Genomic DNA, 15,114 nt, shown 5'->3' with positions numbered 1-15,114 from the left:
TAAGATCTTAGTTTCAGTTCAGAATACAACTTTACATACATAATACATTTTAAAATACATTAAATACATTTTCATCATTATGACGGTGTTATCCACTATTTTGCTTTTGACTCCCCATATTTAAACCCATAAGATGAGATAAGATGTGTGTCTCTTATGTGATGGGTTAACACTACAGACACACAAGCTCATAAATAATCATCACTGAGGCACACAGTGCAGACACACACCCTTAAGTGGAGCATTTTCTTCATCTGCATCCACCCAGTTGATATAGAAGCAGCACTAGATCACTGTTCTCCTCCATCAGCTTCATTAAATCTGCAGTGTTAGCTGCCTGCCTAACACTGCTTTAACTGATTACAGAGACAGTTCCTAGAAGAATGTGTGAAACTCCTATAAATCTGACATTCCACTTATACATGAGGTCATTAACTACGCAATAACTACAGCAGCATTTGTTTGGTTCCATGGTGTTCTGTTCAAAGACCCAGACAAAATCAGCTCTGCAATGTGGAGACGGTTCAGTGATAAACAGTCAAACACGTGAGAATGCAGAAAGGTTTTATTCTTATTGAAACGACACAATAATGCATCAGTGGTAAAGCGTTTACAAAAACAAATCTCTCCCTCGGTCTCACCCACTGACCTGCAGTGGGACACATGCTCTGCAGTTTGGATTCTAGTCTTGTGTGCAAAAATGTCGACGGCTGTTTTACACAAATACTGACACTGGCTGATGGAAGCTGAGTGTGTGAAACTAAAGAGTACAAGTACAAGTAAGCAAACAGGAAACATGCAGTCCAAAGAACGAACAGTGGTCTTAATAATTTAAGAAAATACTGTCTGGAAGGACTTCAAGTCAGCTGAGGCTGACAGGAAATTCCTCAGTTGTTTTTTTAGTATTGGACAAATTAAAATGTTACATAAGAGGACCTCCACAGTTATTACAAGTCATCCTGACATGAATATGAATGTCTGAAATAAATGTCATGGCAATCCATCCAATAGCTGATTAGATATTTTCAGTCTGGACCAAAACAGTGGACTCACTGAGCAACACCGCCATGACCAGAGCCACCACACTGGATGTCAGCAGCCATGGTGACTGAGTGGCTAACACATATGCCTCCCTTGAAGGTCATAGGTTATGCCAGATAGTGTTCCGTACAACAAACTAATTCTGTTTGCCTCCATAGCAGCTCTGCTTTAAAGAAGTGTACGCAGAGCTAAAACTACAGCCAGAATACAGAATGAAGTTCACTCATATACTAACACGGTGAAAAGGAAGTACAGTCAGTAACAGACAGTCAGTAACAGACAGACAGGAAGTAACAAGATCAAAGCAGTGCAGGCCAGTTAGAAATGTGCTAATACAAGCAGAAGGTGTTCAGCATCAGAACAGACTGACGTGAGTGTGTCATGGTCAGCACTCAATCACACTAACATAATCTCATATGTGGTCACATGAAACACCCATTCAGTTTATGCTTGGCACCAAAAATACATCTAACGTGTTTCATTCTGAAGAAAGGGTCTTGTGTTATGTTGACTTTGGGCTAACACGTCGACAGTTAGAGAATGAAACAATTAGAGTTGGTTGTTTGTGGGTTACAGAGCAGGGACCTCAAGACAATAATAATAATACTATGGGCTCCTTCAAATACTGTAGACTTTGCCTGAAGTGGTTCTCCACTCAGTGGAAGCAGCACAGCAAGAACTCCAGAACTATTTCTCGTGTCTTGTAGACAGATGCTGTCATTGGTTGAGTCAAAGAGGCACTAGAGTTCAGAGCAAAAGTTAGCTGATAAAAAAAACGTCAAAGCAGGAACTCAATGTGTCATGCTCACATTCATAAGCACAGGGCAGCTTCAGATTTTAGGATTATTACTTCTGTAGAATCAGGCTAATCTATACTTTAATGAACCAATGATGAAGGCAGGGAGTCTTCTGCCATCCAAAGCTGTCTTAATATCACACTCATAAATCCATGTGCACATTAAAATAATGCTGTGAACAAGGCTGCACTGTAGACTTAGACTTAGAGGCTGAGCTTTGACCTGTGGATTACATTCAGCAGCTTCAATCAATTTCCTTTTAGATAATAGGTCACTTCCTCAGGAATGAACTGCTGGCCCCAACATCCAAAGAGACTGAGGTTAGTGTTAATGTCAAATCTCAAAAGCTCATTTTCAGGAGCAGCTTCACTTCTGTGCTCATTTAGCCAGAAGACCTCATTATTTTGCTCCACCTGTTATTGATTGATGAGTCAGATCAGTGTGTTGTAGTAAAACATGCACTGTGCATTCATGAAGCAGGAGGTGAAGCGGATTCGGATACAGCTGGATCCAAACTTTGCAGGTGATGGTAGGATGAAGGTGTAGCAGGCACCAGCGGTGCAGGGTCAAAACTTAGTGGCTTTCAGTTTTTGTGGTGAGGTTTGAGCTTTGGACACCAGTCAGTGTCTGCATACAGAAGGCAGTGGACTGTCTTAAACCTGCAGGTTGGAAAGAGAAGACAGTCAGATATGTTCACTTCTCTTACAAACTTCAAGAAAGAATGAAAAAATATCAATAACAAGTCATACAAATACATTTCAACGTATGTTTTAAAGATGTCCCAATATTTGGACACATCTCTTTGAGCACCTTTCACTTAGCTGTTTTTCCTAGTTTGTTCTTGGCCTCTTGGATCAAATGAAGGAAAATCTAAATGTTCCAGCATCGTGCAGCACAGATTTCCCAGTTGACTGTGGGAGAATATGACTGGCATGCACAGAGCCGGGACCTCAACTCCATCTAACACCTTTGGAATGAACAAGAACGACGGCTGTGAGCCAGATCTTATCAGTGGCTGACCTCACCAACGTTCTTGTGGTTGAAATGGAAAAAATCTCTGCAGCCAGGTTCCAAAATCTGGTCCAAGGTCTTTCCAAAAGAGTGGAGGCTGCTCGAGCAGCACGTTAATGCCCAGGGTTTTTCAATCACTAGTTCAAGTCTCCCGTATGTACTGAACATTCAGATGTTCACATACTGGCCATGTAGACTACACTGCAGTTAGTAAGATACAGAAGGCTAAATCTCTACAATGTGATTTTTTTCTAACATAACTAAATAGAATAACAGCACCAACTCAGTGCTGCATTACATTATAAAAGCTTACTTGAGATACCAAAAGTTATGTGTGTACCTTGCAGGGTCCTCAGCCAGTGAAAAGCCTCCAACAATGCTGACCACGTTTCTTCTGTTCTCAAAACCTCCGTAGCTCAAAGTCACCTGGAATAAAACATAAATTATAAACTGTTCAACTTCAGTGCAGAGAGTGAAAGATTGGAGCAGCTCAGGGAAAAACAAACACTACAAATACTTTGGATGCTAGTATGACACATTTTGTATCAAAGTTCTAGTAGCAAGTATTTAAACTGTTTCCACTGCAAACAAAGTCACACAGCATTGTATATCAGTATATGTTAGTTGTGCCAGTTCTTGTTTTCATCACTCACCTGCTCTAGCACGGTGTCCGTGGGCAGCTTCTGTAGGTTCTCCAGGTGAGAGTGGAACAAGTGTGTATGTGTCAGTTTCACCTCCAGCAGCGCTTCGATGATGTAGCCGATGGTGCAGTCGTCCGGTAGTCGGATCTTCTCTGCCGTGCTGATGAAATTCCCCAAGCTGAAAGCAGAGGGCAGAACTTTAAAGACACACACAGCAGTCATTTGGAAACTCATTTTCCTCCTAAGCAAGTAGAAAGTAAGTTACATGTCTTCACAATTGTTTACATTTAACCTGACGAGGCAGCTAGACTCACAAGATCCCAAAATCAGAAGATGAGAATCCAACTTGTCGTGCTTTAAGCATGTTTGTGTCCGAGCACAGTGCTTCAGCAACATGAGTAACCTGACTTCAGAAGGTACAACAGTTTGAATCAGTTCAAAGAGTTCAAAGGGGAGTCTCCATGACCTACCTGGCCCATGGGCTCATTTTCAGTGCCAGGCCTCTGCTGATACAGAAACCTGCTCCACCTGTGGCAAACCAGAACTTGACAGACACCTGAAATGAGACACGGTCAGCTGGCTGTCAGGGAACATCAGAGTTTTGTGAAGGAACATTCTGAAGCCTGTGTTTGGCTTTATTGCTCGTTGCTATATTTGTCAGTCAGTGGAGCCAAAAACTCATAATCTGTGAGCTGACTGACCGATCCGTCACTCTTGACCCTCTCTGCAGCCTCTATAGGATGATCCAGACTGGGCCGGCCCAGGTAGACATCTTGGCTGTGGTGGTAGGAGGAGAGCAGTCGCAGCAGGCTGGGCAGGATCACATAGTTATCATCATCCACATGGCAGAACCACCTGGAACACACACACACACGCAGTAAGTACCTACATTTGTAACTGAATCTGTGTGTTGTGTTGTGTTGTGTTGGTAGCCTTGCAATGAACTGCTGGAACTCTCATCAGTAACTGTTGCTCTTTAACTACCTGCCTGCTCAGATCACCTTTTACTCACTTTTTCTGAGACTCAATGAACTTGTCATACTCCACAGACATCTTGCAGCACAAAGCCTGTCGGGTGTGAGCTGCTGAGCAGTTAGTGTTGATGATGTTAGCTCCTGTGAAAGAGAGAGCAGAGGACAGCACAGTTCAGTTCCATGCTGCTGTGTACAGTATCATATGCAGGTCACTCTTCTTCCATGTGGGGAGCATATAATTGTGTGAAGCACTTTGTGTTACATTTTGTTAGTATAAAAAGTGTTACACATATTAAGTGTGACTCAATGATTAGCATTGTCAGATACCGTATGGCTGGAAGATTTGGCTTTTTTGGTTTGGAATGAAGCATTTGAATGCACTAAACGTTAAGCTCTAAGGACCTAACTGCTGGTGTACCTGTATGTACCTGTAGATGTGACACAAAATATTACTTTCTGAATGATCTTGTGAAAGACAAGAGCAAGAGTGAATTGTTTTAAACTTAAATGTTAACAGACTTTGCATTGCTCATAATAAACCATAAGAAGATTTGTATCAACTTCATGCAAGTTTAATGAATTCTATACAGTTTATTATGTTATCTGACTTCAGATGTGAAAGAAAGAAAGAACTGGTTTTTAGATTTGTTCACGCCTGATTTGGTGATATTGCAATTAAAAAAAAAATGTGATGATGAAAATAAAGTTGTTACAGAACAGTGCATGTGTATGGATTTTTTTCATTTTTAAAATGTTAATTTTGGCTTTGACTTCACATTGTCAAATCTGGCCCTCTTTGAAAGAAGTTTGGACACCCCTGCCATAAATGATATCTACGTATGCGGTGTGCCACAGAGGTCGACTCTTGGTCCCTTCATATTCTGTGTACATACATATCTATGTGTGTCGATGACAGCGCTGTGGCCCTTTTGTTTTTTAGCATTCAACCTTCGATGTACACAATTTGGACCAGACGCTGCATCACAAGTCACAATCATGCAAACTTCATTGGCCTGCCTGCACAAAATGCTGCACTCAGTGTAAAAACACACCTTTCTGTCAGGACAGTTTCTTACCTGTTCTCATCCGCAGCTCCTTGTCCTCACCGTCAGTGAATATGTAGGTCTGAAACAGACAAAGGGTAGACTGTGAACACACACAAACACATTTCTTAATTCTTTTTAGATCCTAAAAATCCAACTTTAACTGCCAGAGTTTTATAGACAAAAGACAAAGGTCACCTGCTACCCTCACAGTGGACGTGATGTGTGTCTGTGAGCATCACTCATTCCACCTGGTCAGTTTATGTCACAGCCTGTTCGTCAAGTCCTTTTCACAGACCTCTGTTTGCATTGTTAGTCATATACAGCAGGCAGAGGCAGGCATGCTCAGTGTGTCAGATTTAACCTTCACACACCATCAATGACACGGTCAAAGGGCCTTAGGCTTCTATTAAATAACCATCATATGTTTCTTTATGTGAAGATACCTTCTCTACACACACCACACAAACACAAAGTGGTATGAGCGGCTTTTAATTTTACAGGTGGCTGTAAACACGAGGAGGAAACTTAACCAACCCATGAGCAGTAAAATATAATGACAGCAGGCCTGTAATGCCTCCCAGCATCTGATAGTTAAAGTTTTCAGCAAACACAGAACAGACTCACAGTGGAGCCCTTTCACAGCAGACCTGGACTCAGAGCCAGTATAAGCCACGCTGTTGATACTGGGAGCACAAACTGGACTGGAACTCCTCTCAGCCTGTGACATTTCTGGGTGAAGTGGAGCAGAGTGTTTCTGCAGTTAAACCTCCTTCTCTCCACACTGAGGCCCTTTGTGCGGCCGCAGGACTTACTAATTGTTTTTAATAGCGCTCGATACAGAGCTGCTCACAATGCTCTCTGTGTTGGACACTTTAAACTTCATACGAGCTCCTTCAGACAACTTTAAACTCAGAGCTCTCGTCATTTACATTTGACTTTGTATCACTTCAAGAGCTTCAAGCCTGAAAAGTGGCCATGCCACACTGTGATGCAGTCCATTAGATAGACCGTGGACTGAAACTATGGTTAGTTGATCGGTCATCTGATTGGTCATTATTTTCAGCAGTTTAGGTGATTTTTCAAGCAGACATATCACATTCTATAGATGCAGCGTGTGTGTGTGTGAGGTAGTGAGTAGTTGGCTGAATATTTGAGGAAAAAAATAGCAGCAGTAGCAGGTTTCTTTTTTTTTTACTGATATATTACACACACACACACACACACTAAACTGCCAAACAATTAAGTGGCACATTGGTCAATAATGAAATTAAATATTCATCAGCTGATGCTAATGAGTGTTTGAGTGTGCGACTATTTTTCCCATAAGTCCGTTCTACAGTCTGCAGAGGGTGCTTCACAGCTGCACCACATTAGAACAAGCACAGTATATATATATATGAGGTCATAGACGTGTAATAGAAGAGAACATTAAAGGCTGTGCATTGCAGTCATGGAACATGAAACGTGGAACATAACTGTAATGGGCAATGCAAAGGCAAAGCATCACCAACACACGACTATTACAGTCATGGAACACACAACACAGGACATGATCTCACTTATACCAACAAACTTCCACGTGTCATCAAATCCAAATGATCAACTTTTAGAACTTACTTATCTGTGGTACAATAAACTGGTATAATAAATAAACTTCTATTTCACACCGTGTCCACACATGTGTTTTTGATGTATTCATACTTTTTATATTGCAATATCTATACTGTGAATATCTTTTTGTATTTGCCGTACTTTTTTAGATCCCTTTATACTTGTATTTATATTTCATGTTTATTGCCGTTCGCACCGGGGATATGAGGGAAATTATTTCAATTCTCTGTATGTCCTGCACGGATGGCAGCGTTGATAATAAAGCTGACTTGACTTCAGACAGAACTGAGTACAAGTCAGCAATCAGGATCAGCCTGGAGTTCATCCACAGATATTCTATTGAAACTAAGTGACCTCAGTGGGAATGTTGCCAAGGTTTCTTGTACCCAGGACAGCACAGCCCCACCAGACTTCATGCTGCTCTGAACAAGTCTAATCTGACAAAAACAAGTGGAACACTCTGAGCTTACTCTCTCAACCTGGAGGACCATAACCTGTTTGTTCACTTGTCTGTGTTGGCTTAAGAGTTTAGTTTGACAACATTTTCCAAGGTTTGAAATCAACTGCCAAAAGTATTAAACTGTTCTGGAAGGCAGTCAGACCTGTGGTGTGCTGAGTGATGGGTGTGTATGGATATGATGGTGTATGGTGGTTGGTGGGGCATAGATTCCTTAACTGAGATGTATTTAAGCACGTATCTCCCAGTTTCAGGTTGCTGTGGAGCGCCCTCTCCAGAGGCCCAGGCCAGGACTGTGAACATGAACCTGAATTTGAAGTATTAGATAATCCAGAGTGAGGTACTGCACAATGATCCGACAAACAACTCTGACGGTCTGACGGAGGCGACTGACACAGAGCAGATGAGGGGTGAAGTCAAGATTTATTTTCTTTAGAAAAGTCCTGTGGTTCCTCTAAATGTCACAGAGGACAAACTGTAACCGCATCAGCGAGGAATCTGGTGATAAAGCAACACCCTAAAAACCACGTGAAGAACAGACAAGGCTGTACGCAGGCAAGAGCCAAGACCATTAGCACCAACATCAGTGGAAAGCCTAGATCCAAATGTAAACTTGTGGAGCCACTGGACCGCTGCTTCCTGTGTCTCGCCTCACTCTGTCACCACAGGACCCGATACATCCAGCAGGAATGTGTTTATTTCTTTAAATGTTCTCTGAACGTTATAAATTGCTGTCAAATGCAGCTGACAGCTTCAGTGATAACAACGTAGGATGTACCACACCCCTGGCAGACATAGTGGATGACTGAGATCTTGGGTAACGGGGATCATGTCTTCATCTTTGTGTAGTTGATATCTTGACTGCAAATCAACGTGATTTATATTGTGTTGAAGTTATGTCGAGTTGTAAGCTAGCCAGACACAGTGTTTTAGTTGTTGCACTGTGCCCAGGTCAGTCAAAATTACTAAACCAATCCAGCTCTCCTTACCTGTTCTTTAGCTTGGGAAACCCAGGTCTGGATCAGCAGCTCTAGTCTGGACTTGTGGTACTTCCTGGTGGTCTTCACAGCAATAAAAATGTCCTTAAAATCTAACTGATCCCGAGACCTGGACCCTAAAAGTCCACCACCCTTTCCTCCAGGAAGAGCCACTCTTTTGGAGTCGGCCCCGCTCTTTGGACTGTGCTTATCATTCCTGCCAACTTCAGTTTCGATCGATCCCCCATCCCCTGCTGAGCTCCTGTTGAGCCCTCTGGCCAGCTCACTTTCCCCTGAATGGACAGACACTACAGGACCCCCGGTGTGGTGTGACGGGCCTGCTTGTGCAGGTCTGACTTGGGGTCGGGGCTGAGGCAGGTCCACCTGGTGCGCTGGAGGCTGGAGGGCAGGAATGAGCAGAAGCAGTAGGCCGCAGAAAGCGAGGGAAAACAGGAAGCAGAACTTGCTGACACCCACTGAAGCTATGTGCATCCTGACTGGCCGATGGAGCGGGTTCATCAGCCTCCAGGGCTGCGGTCACTTCCAACACCACCCTGTCCCATCCTCACACCTTCACATGGAATCCTACACAGGAGAAATGGGAGATTCAACCGCGTGTTTAGAGCATTGACAGTGGACATTTATGGCCTCAGTAAACAGCTTCTTCATGAGTTTATGGTCTCAGTCATTGGGTTTAGGTCTTCCTCCGCACAGCTTGATGTTCACTTTGTAAATTATGGTCCAATTTACTGTGTGGTGTGTGACTGACAAGTCATCCTCAGTGAGTCTGTCCAGCTCAACGCACCAAGCTCAAACTCAGATTAAGGTGTGAAACTAGACAAATCTGAATCCAGATTCAGTTCCTGCACTGACTCTCTCTCTCCTCAAATGTTTTCACAAACAGATTTTAGGTTCTGTTTAGCTGGAACACGATACGATGTCACCCACGAGCTGCACACTCCTGTTCAAATATCACTTCTGTGGTACACTGCAGCACTTTTCTCTGTAGCTGTGCGACTGTAGTAAGATCAAACTTTTGAAATGAAGTCTTCACTTTCATACAGCTCATCTTGTTTTCTCAGTAAACTTTCTAATGCCCCTTTTCACAGCTCAGTGGAGCTCATGTTCATGTCCCGCTCCAGAATAAGACCTCCCACACATCTGTTTCTAATACTGCTTTTCCACCACACAGGGCTCACTGAGCCCCACCAGCAGCAGCACGGGCTCCACTCCTGCAGATGTGGTGCACGTTCATACTGGTCTGATTTTTGCCAGTCATCAGCCAGAGCCAGCAGTTTACAGGCTTCACCACAGCCTAGAGCAGGGACAACAGAGAGGCTCCGGTCAGGGGATGGAGGCCACCAATGTGTCCACACAGCACCAGCTGTCTGAAAACTGTGTTTCTGTGTGAAAGACCAGTGTCCACAGTGTTTCCACGTTACAGCTTTCATAGAGTTCTATAAGTGGGGATGTCACTGTCCTTCTAATGCTCCACAGCAGCAGCCATCAAGCTTAAGTCATTGTTTTTGTGGACATGGCGTCCTTGAGCAAGGCAGTGCTGACCTGTTCACCCTTCAAAGGACACACACGGTTATGCTCTATCTGACATCAGCTGGTTGTGTGTATACTAGTCCACACTGAAGCTTTCTACATGTACTCATTCAGGTGTTGTTTCCAGCAGCTGAAACTTATTTACAGACAGCTCTGTTACAAGTTTAACCCTAACCCTGTTCCTCTGCTTCTTAATGCTGAAATGAAGCCACGCTACCTCCGCTTAAAGCACTCATTTAAGGTGGACGTGTCCACACTCATATGTTCATCATGCTTTAATTCTGTCCACAGTTATTTTCAGAGTCAGAGACACTGTTGAACTCGTCTCCATCAGAAACACGCTTCACTCGGTCACACACACACACACACACACACACACACACACACACACACACACACACACACAGGGAGAGCTGTGCATTGCTGTGGCACTCACCATGAAACATCAGAGGACACTTCTGCTGTGGCTTTTCAGTAAGTCTGGACCCGTCATAGAGTTTTTACAGGAACAACACGGCTCAGGTTCGACGCAGCTGAATGAAGACCGTGTCCCGGGTCCGCAGCCTGACCCGTTGTCTTCCTTTTTGTTCCGACGTGACTTTAAACGCAAACTCTTCTTGCCGTTCTTCTTCCGCCCTCTCGGTTTAAAACGTCGCTCTCGTTCAGCGTTCAGGACGAGTTACATGAAACGACGAACACGGTGACTTTCACTGCGACCACTCCGTTCACCTAACCTTAACCAAACATTCCACAAACCACCAAACAACACTCGGGCGGCCGTGCCAAGTTAGCCAGGATGATACAGATGCTGTTCCGGTCTTTCAAAATAAAAGATTAACATACGCCATTTTCCTCAGTGTTTCCTCGGTGAAGGCGGATGGCCGGAAGTAAACAAATAAAAGCATCTGTTTTTGATTGTTTTCGAATTGCTCATCGATTGTCTCCACTGTTTTTTTTTATTACATCATATATTTATTACAATATATGTAAACAGTCTATCCCAATTATTGGACAGAAGTCATGAGTCATTTTCCCTCCTTCATATTCTAATTACAGCAATTTAGGCTTATCCAAAACTGCTAACATTATTTAAGAATTTATCCATCCATCATCTGCCTCTGCACATATTTACTTTTTACAGTTTAATTTCCCTGTACATATTTAATTTAGCTACAAATGTTTAATTTCCCCGTATATATTTAATTTCCATGCAAAAGTCTAACTTCTCTGCAAATGTTCAATATGAGATAAATCTAATACAGAGAGACAAATAACCATTCACACTTACATTCACATCTACGGATGATTTAGAGTTATTGTTGCAGCCGGAATCAATGACAACATTAACCCGAAATAATTCTCTGCTGAATAAACTGAACCACAACACCAAAAATAACTAACAAAATAAAATAAAAACAAAAAACCCTAATAACATTTCACAACATAAACAATCTGTAAAACCATTAATCATCTGGATACTGGTGGACTTCTCACATTATGAACTAACCTGTTAAGGTTCATGCTTTGGGAGGAAGCCGGAGTACCCGGAGAGAACCCACGCAGACACAGGGAGAATGCATTTATTTACAGTACATATTAAAATGTAATGCTTTTATTCTGAAAAGGTGTTTTTCTGGGCTAACTCTTGTTAGCTTGACAAGCTCTCAGTCACCGTTCTGTTCTGTGAGTTTTGTTTGTGAAGTTGAATTCCTTGAGTTGCCGCTCAGCGCCCTCTGCCGGCCGTAATTAGGCAGCTGCCTAAAAACACTGAACACGATGTATATTCCAGTAACAGACACACGTCATAAAGAGGTGTACACACACTTGTGTCACTTCTTTGATTGGGGATTTATTATTATCGCAGATTATTAATACTATCTGTTCCTCACACCATACTCATGACATTATCAGCTGTTTGTTAATAATGAGAAATAATACATGTGCAGTACATATAGTGCAGATAATATACCTCATATTATTCATTCAAATTAGTTACATTCGTGAACCAGGCAAAAGTTTGGACACACACCTTCCAACTTAGTGTTTGTTTGATTTTTTTTTTTCTTCTTATTTTCTACAGTGTTGTTGATGAACAATGAAGACATCAAACTATGAAATAATACAAATGTAACTATGTTGTAAACAAATCAAAATCATTTTATCGTTAAGAGTCTTCAAAGTAGCCACCTTTTGCTTTGCTGCCAGCTTTGCACACTCTTGGCATTCTCTCAGATTCATGAGGCGTCAGCGGGAAAGTTCATTAGTGGAATTTCTTGCTTTGCTTTTTTTAATGCACGTGTATACGGATGTGATGCACATTGTAAACATACCTTGAGTATGTCAGGACAGGCTCAAGGCAGGAATGAAATTAAAGTGATCTTTATTCAGAATAGCAGCTTGAGTTATCCTCTGAATAGAGTGCAAATAAATGGGCTACAAAAACTCCTGACCTGTCTGTGAAATATACAAAATAAAAGTCGCTTCAAAAGGAGGAATAACAGAGTCTGACTACTCTAACAAAACAAACTAACCTGTCCTGATCTATGAATCAAAGTATACGAGGGAAAATAACAAATAAAAACTAACAAACAAAAGGCGCTCCAAAAGGGAGGAAACAAAACCCGATAGGGAAAATGGAGATAACTAAGAAACACTAATAACTGCGGATAATTGTCAGTCCTGCATAGAAGAGATTAACAGTCAAACCAGCATAACCTCCTTGGTAACATCTAATGTGTGTACAGGCATTTTGTAACATTTTAGCCCTTGGTTGCGTATTGTGGTGCCAATTACGGCCAATAGTTTTCACAGTATGACATGTTGTGTCATACATAGCCATGTACATGTAGTGTTCTGTCTCTATAGAAGAACTGAGGATAATAAATTGTTTACATGCAGACTTTTTTGTTATGCACTCCTCTCCCTACCTGACAGTGTCCACTTTAGAGGAGAGTTGCTTCACTCCTAAGTCTTCTGGATGATTGTAGCTCAGATCCAACTCTCTCAGATGAGTTGGGTTGGAGGTCAGTGCTGAGGCCAGGGAAACACAGCCCTTCTTTGTGAGAAGACAACCTGACAGACCACAAACATTCGGAACCAAAAGACGGTACATGTCAGATGAGGAAGTCAGAATTTTAAAGCAAAACTCTACAATAATACAATAACTAGATGTTGGATTGGAGAACATATATATAAATATATAAATAAAAAAATCTCCTTCTCACCCCGGCGGGGTGGTATCCGTGTCATCCTCAAGCTCGGGTCCTCTACCAGAGGCCTGGGAGTTTGAGGGTCCTGCGCAGTATCTTCGATGTTCCTAGGACAGCACTCTTCTGGACTGAGGCTTCAGATGTTGTTCCCGGGATTTGCTGGAGCCACTCTCTCAATTTGGGGGTTACTGCCCCAAGTGCCCCCACTACCACGGGGACCACGCAACCCTTGACCTTCCACATCCGTTCCAGCTGCTCTTTCAACCCTTGATACTTTCTCAAGTTTCTCATGTTCCTTCTTCCGTGTGGCGTCAGCTGGGATCACCACATCTATCACCACTACCCTCTTCTGCTCTTTGTCCACCACCACTATGTCTGGTTGGTTAGCCAGGACCTGTTTGTCAGTCTGGAAGCTGAAGTCCCACCAGCACCTTGGCCCTGTTGTTCTCCAGCCACCTTCTGGTGTATGGCCCATCGGGATTTAGGTACTTCTATTCCATACTGGTTGCAGATGTTCCTGTATACTATCCCAGCCACTTGGTTGTGCCTCTCCATGTACGCTGATCCAGCTAGCATCTACACCCGCTACTATGTGCTGGACTTCTCGGGGGCTTCTTTACACACTGCATCTTGGGTCTGGTCTACTCTGGAGATCCTGGTCTCTATGGCTCTTGTGCTTATGGCCTGTTCCTGTGCTGCCATGATTAGTGCCTCTGTGCTGTCTGTCAGTCCTGCATTATCCAGCCACTGGTAGGATTTCTTGATACAGCCACTTCCTCTATCTGACGGTGGTACATGCCATGTAGGGGTTGTCCCTCCAGGTTGTCTGTTCCTCCTCCTCCTCTGCACCCTCCTCAGGGTTCTGCTGCCTGAGACACTCACTTAGCAGTTCATCCTTCGGGGCCATCTTTCTGATGTAGTCTCGTATTTTCGATGTTTCATCCTGGACCGTGGCCTTGATGCTCCCTAGTCCTCGGCCTCCCTCTTTCCACTTAGTGTATAGTCTCAGGGTGCTGGACTTGGGGTGGAACCCCCATGCATGGTGAGGAGCTTCTAGTCTTGATTATGTGGCTTCTATCTCCTCCTTTGGCCATTTATGATGCCAGCGGGGTATCTGATGACTGGTAGTGCGTACATGTTGATGGCTTGGACCTTGTTCTTACCATTCAACTGGCTTTTCAGGACCTGCCTTATCTCTGGAGGTATTTGGCTGTGGTTGACTTCCTTGTGGCCTCTTCATGGTTTCCATTAGCCTGTGGGATGCCAAGGTACTTGTAGCTGTCTGGATATCACCTATGTTGCCCTCTGGAGGTCAATCCCCTCAGTCTGGATCATGCCTCCTTTGAGACCATCCGGCCCACACTTGTCCAATCCGGAATGACATCCCTATGTCATCGCTGTAGATCCTGGTGGTGTGGATCAGTGAGTCTATTTCTCACTCGTTCCTGGCATACAGGTTGATGTCATCCATGTAGAGCAGGTGGATGATTGTTGCCCCACTACGGAATCGGTACCCGTACCTGCTCTTCGTAATGATCTGACTGAGGGGGTTTAGGCCTATGCAGAACAGCAGTGGTGATAGCGCATCGCCTTGGTATATGCCGCACTTGATGTTGATTAGGGCAATGGGCTTTGAATTGGCCTCTAGGGTTCCACATTTCCATTGAGTTCTGGATGAAGGTCCTTAGGTTCCTGTTGATCTTATACAGTTCCAGACATTCCAGTATCCATGTGTGCGGCATTGAGTCGTAGGCTTTCTTTGTAGTCAATCCAGGCGGTGCACAGGTTGGTCTGTCTCT

At 43.3% G+C, this 15,114-nt stretch overlaps 1 protein-coding gene across 1 annotated transcript; it reads right to left on the bottom strand.

The window, feature by feature from the left end:
- Window positions 1-547: 547 nt before the first annotated feature.
- On the bottom strand, window positions 548-10,936 carry rfng (RFNG O-fucosylpeptide 3-beta-N-acetylglucosaminyltransferase). Its single transcript, XM_010744076.3, has 9 exons — window positions 10,543-10,936; window positions 8,568-9,140; window positions 5,541-5,589; window positions 4,503-4,605; window positions 4,192-4,345; window positions 3,961-4,046; window positions 3,503-3,668; window positions 3,190-3,275; window positions 548-2,497 (listed from the first exon to the last, which is right to left on the bottom strand). The coding sequence occupies exons 2-9, from the start codon at window positions 9,072-9,074 to the stop codon at window positions 2,422-2,424; spliced, it is 1,227 nt and encodes a 408-aa protein (XP_010742378.1). The 5' UTR covers window positions 9,075-9,140; window positions 10,543-10,936; the 3' UTR covers window positions 548-2,421.
- Window positions 10,937-15,114: the final 4,178 nt, after the last annotated feature.

Source organism: Larimichthys crocea, chromosome XVI (assembly GCF_000972845.2).
Source record: "Larimichthys crocea isolate SSNF chromosome XVI, L_crocea_2.0, whole genome shotgun sequence".
Lineage (NCBI taxonomy): Eukaryota > Metazoa > Chordata > Actinopteri > Sciaenidae > Larimichthys > Larimichthys crocea.
The sequence above is the reverse complement of the archived record's forward strand: the minus strand, read 5'-3'. Positions and strand labels throughout refer to the sequence as shown.

Excerpts from the sequence above, each read along its gene's own strand:
- rfng (XM_010744076.3), bottom strand. The coding sequence starts at position 9,074 with ATGAACCCGCTCCATCGGCCAGTCAGGATGCACATAGCTTCAGTGGGT. Across the intron at positions 4,606-5,540 it reads GGAGCTGCGGATGAGAACAG|GAGCTAACATCATCAACACT; the intron begins GTAAGAAACTGT and ends TCTCTTTCACAG. Across the intron at positions 3,669-3,960 it reads AAAATGAGCCCATGGGCCAG|CTTGGGGAATTTCATCAGCA; the intron begins GTAGGTCATGGA and ends CTCTGCTTTCAG.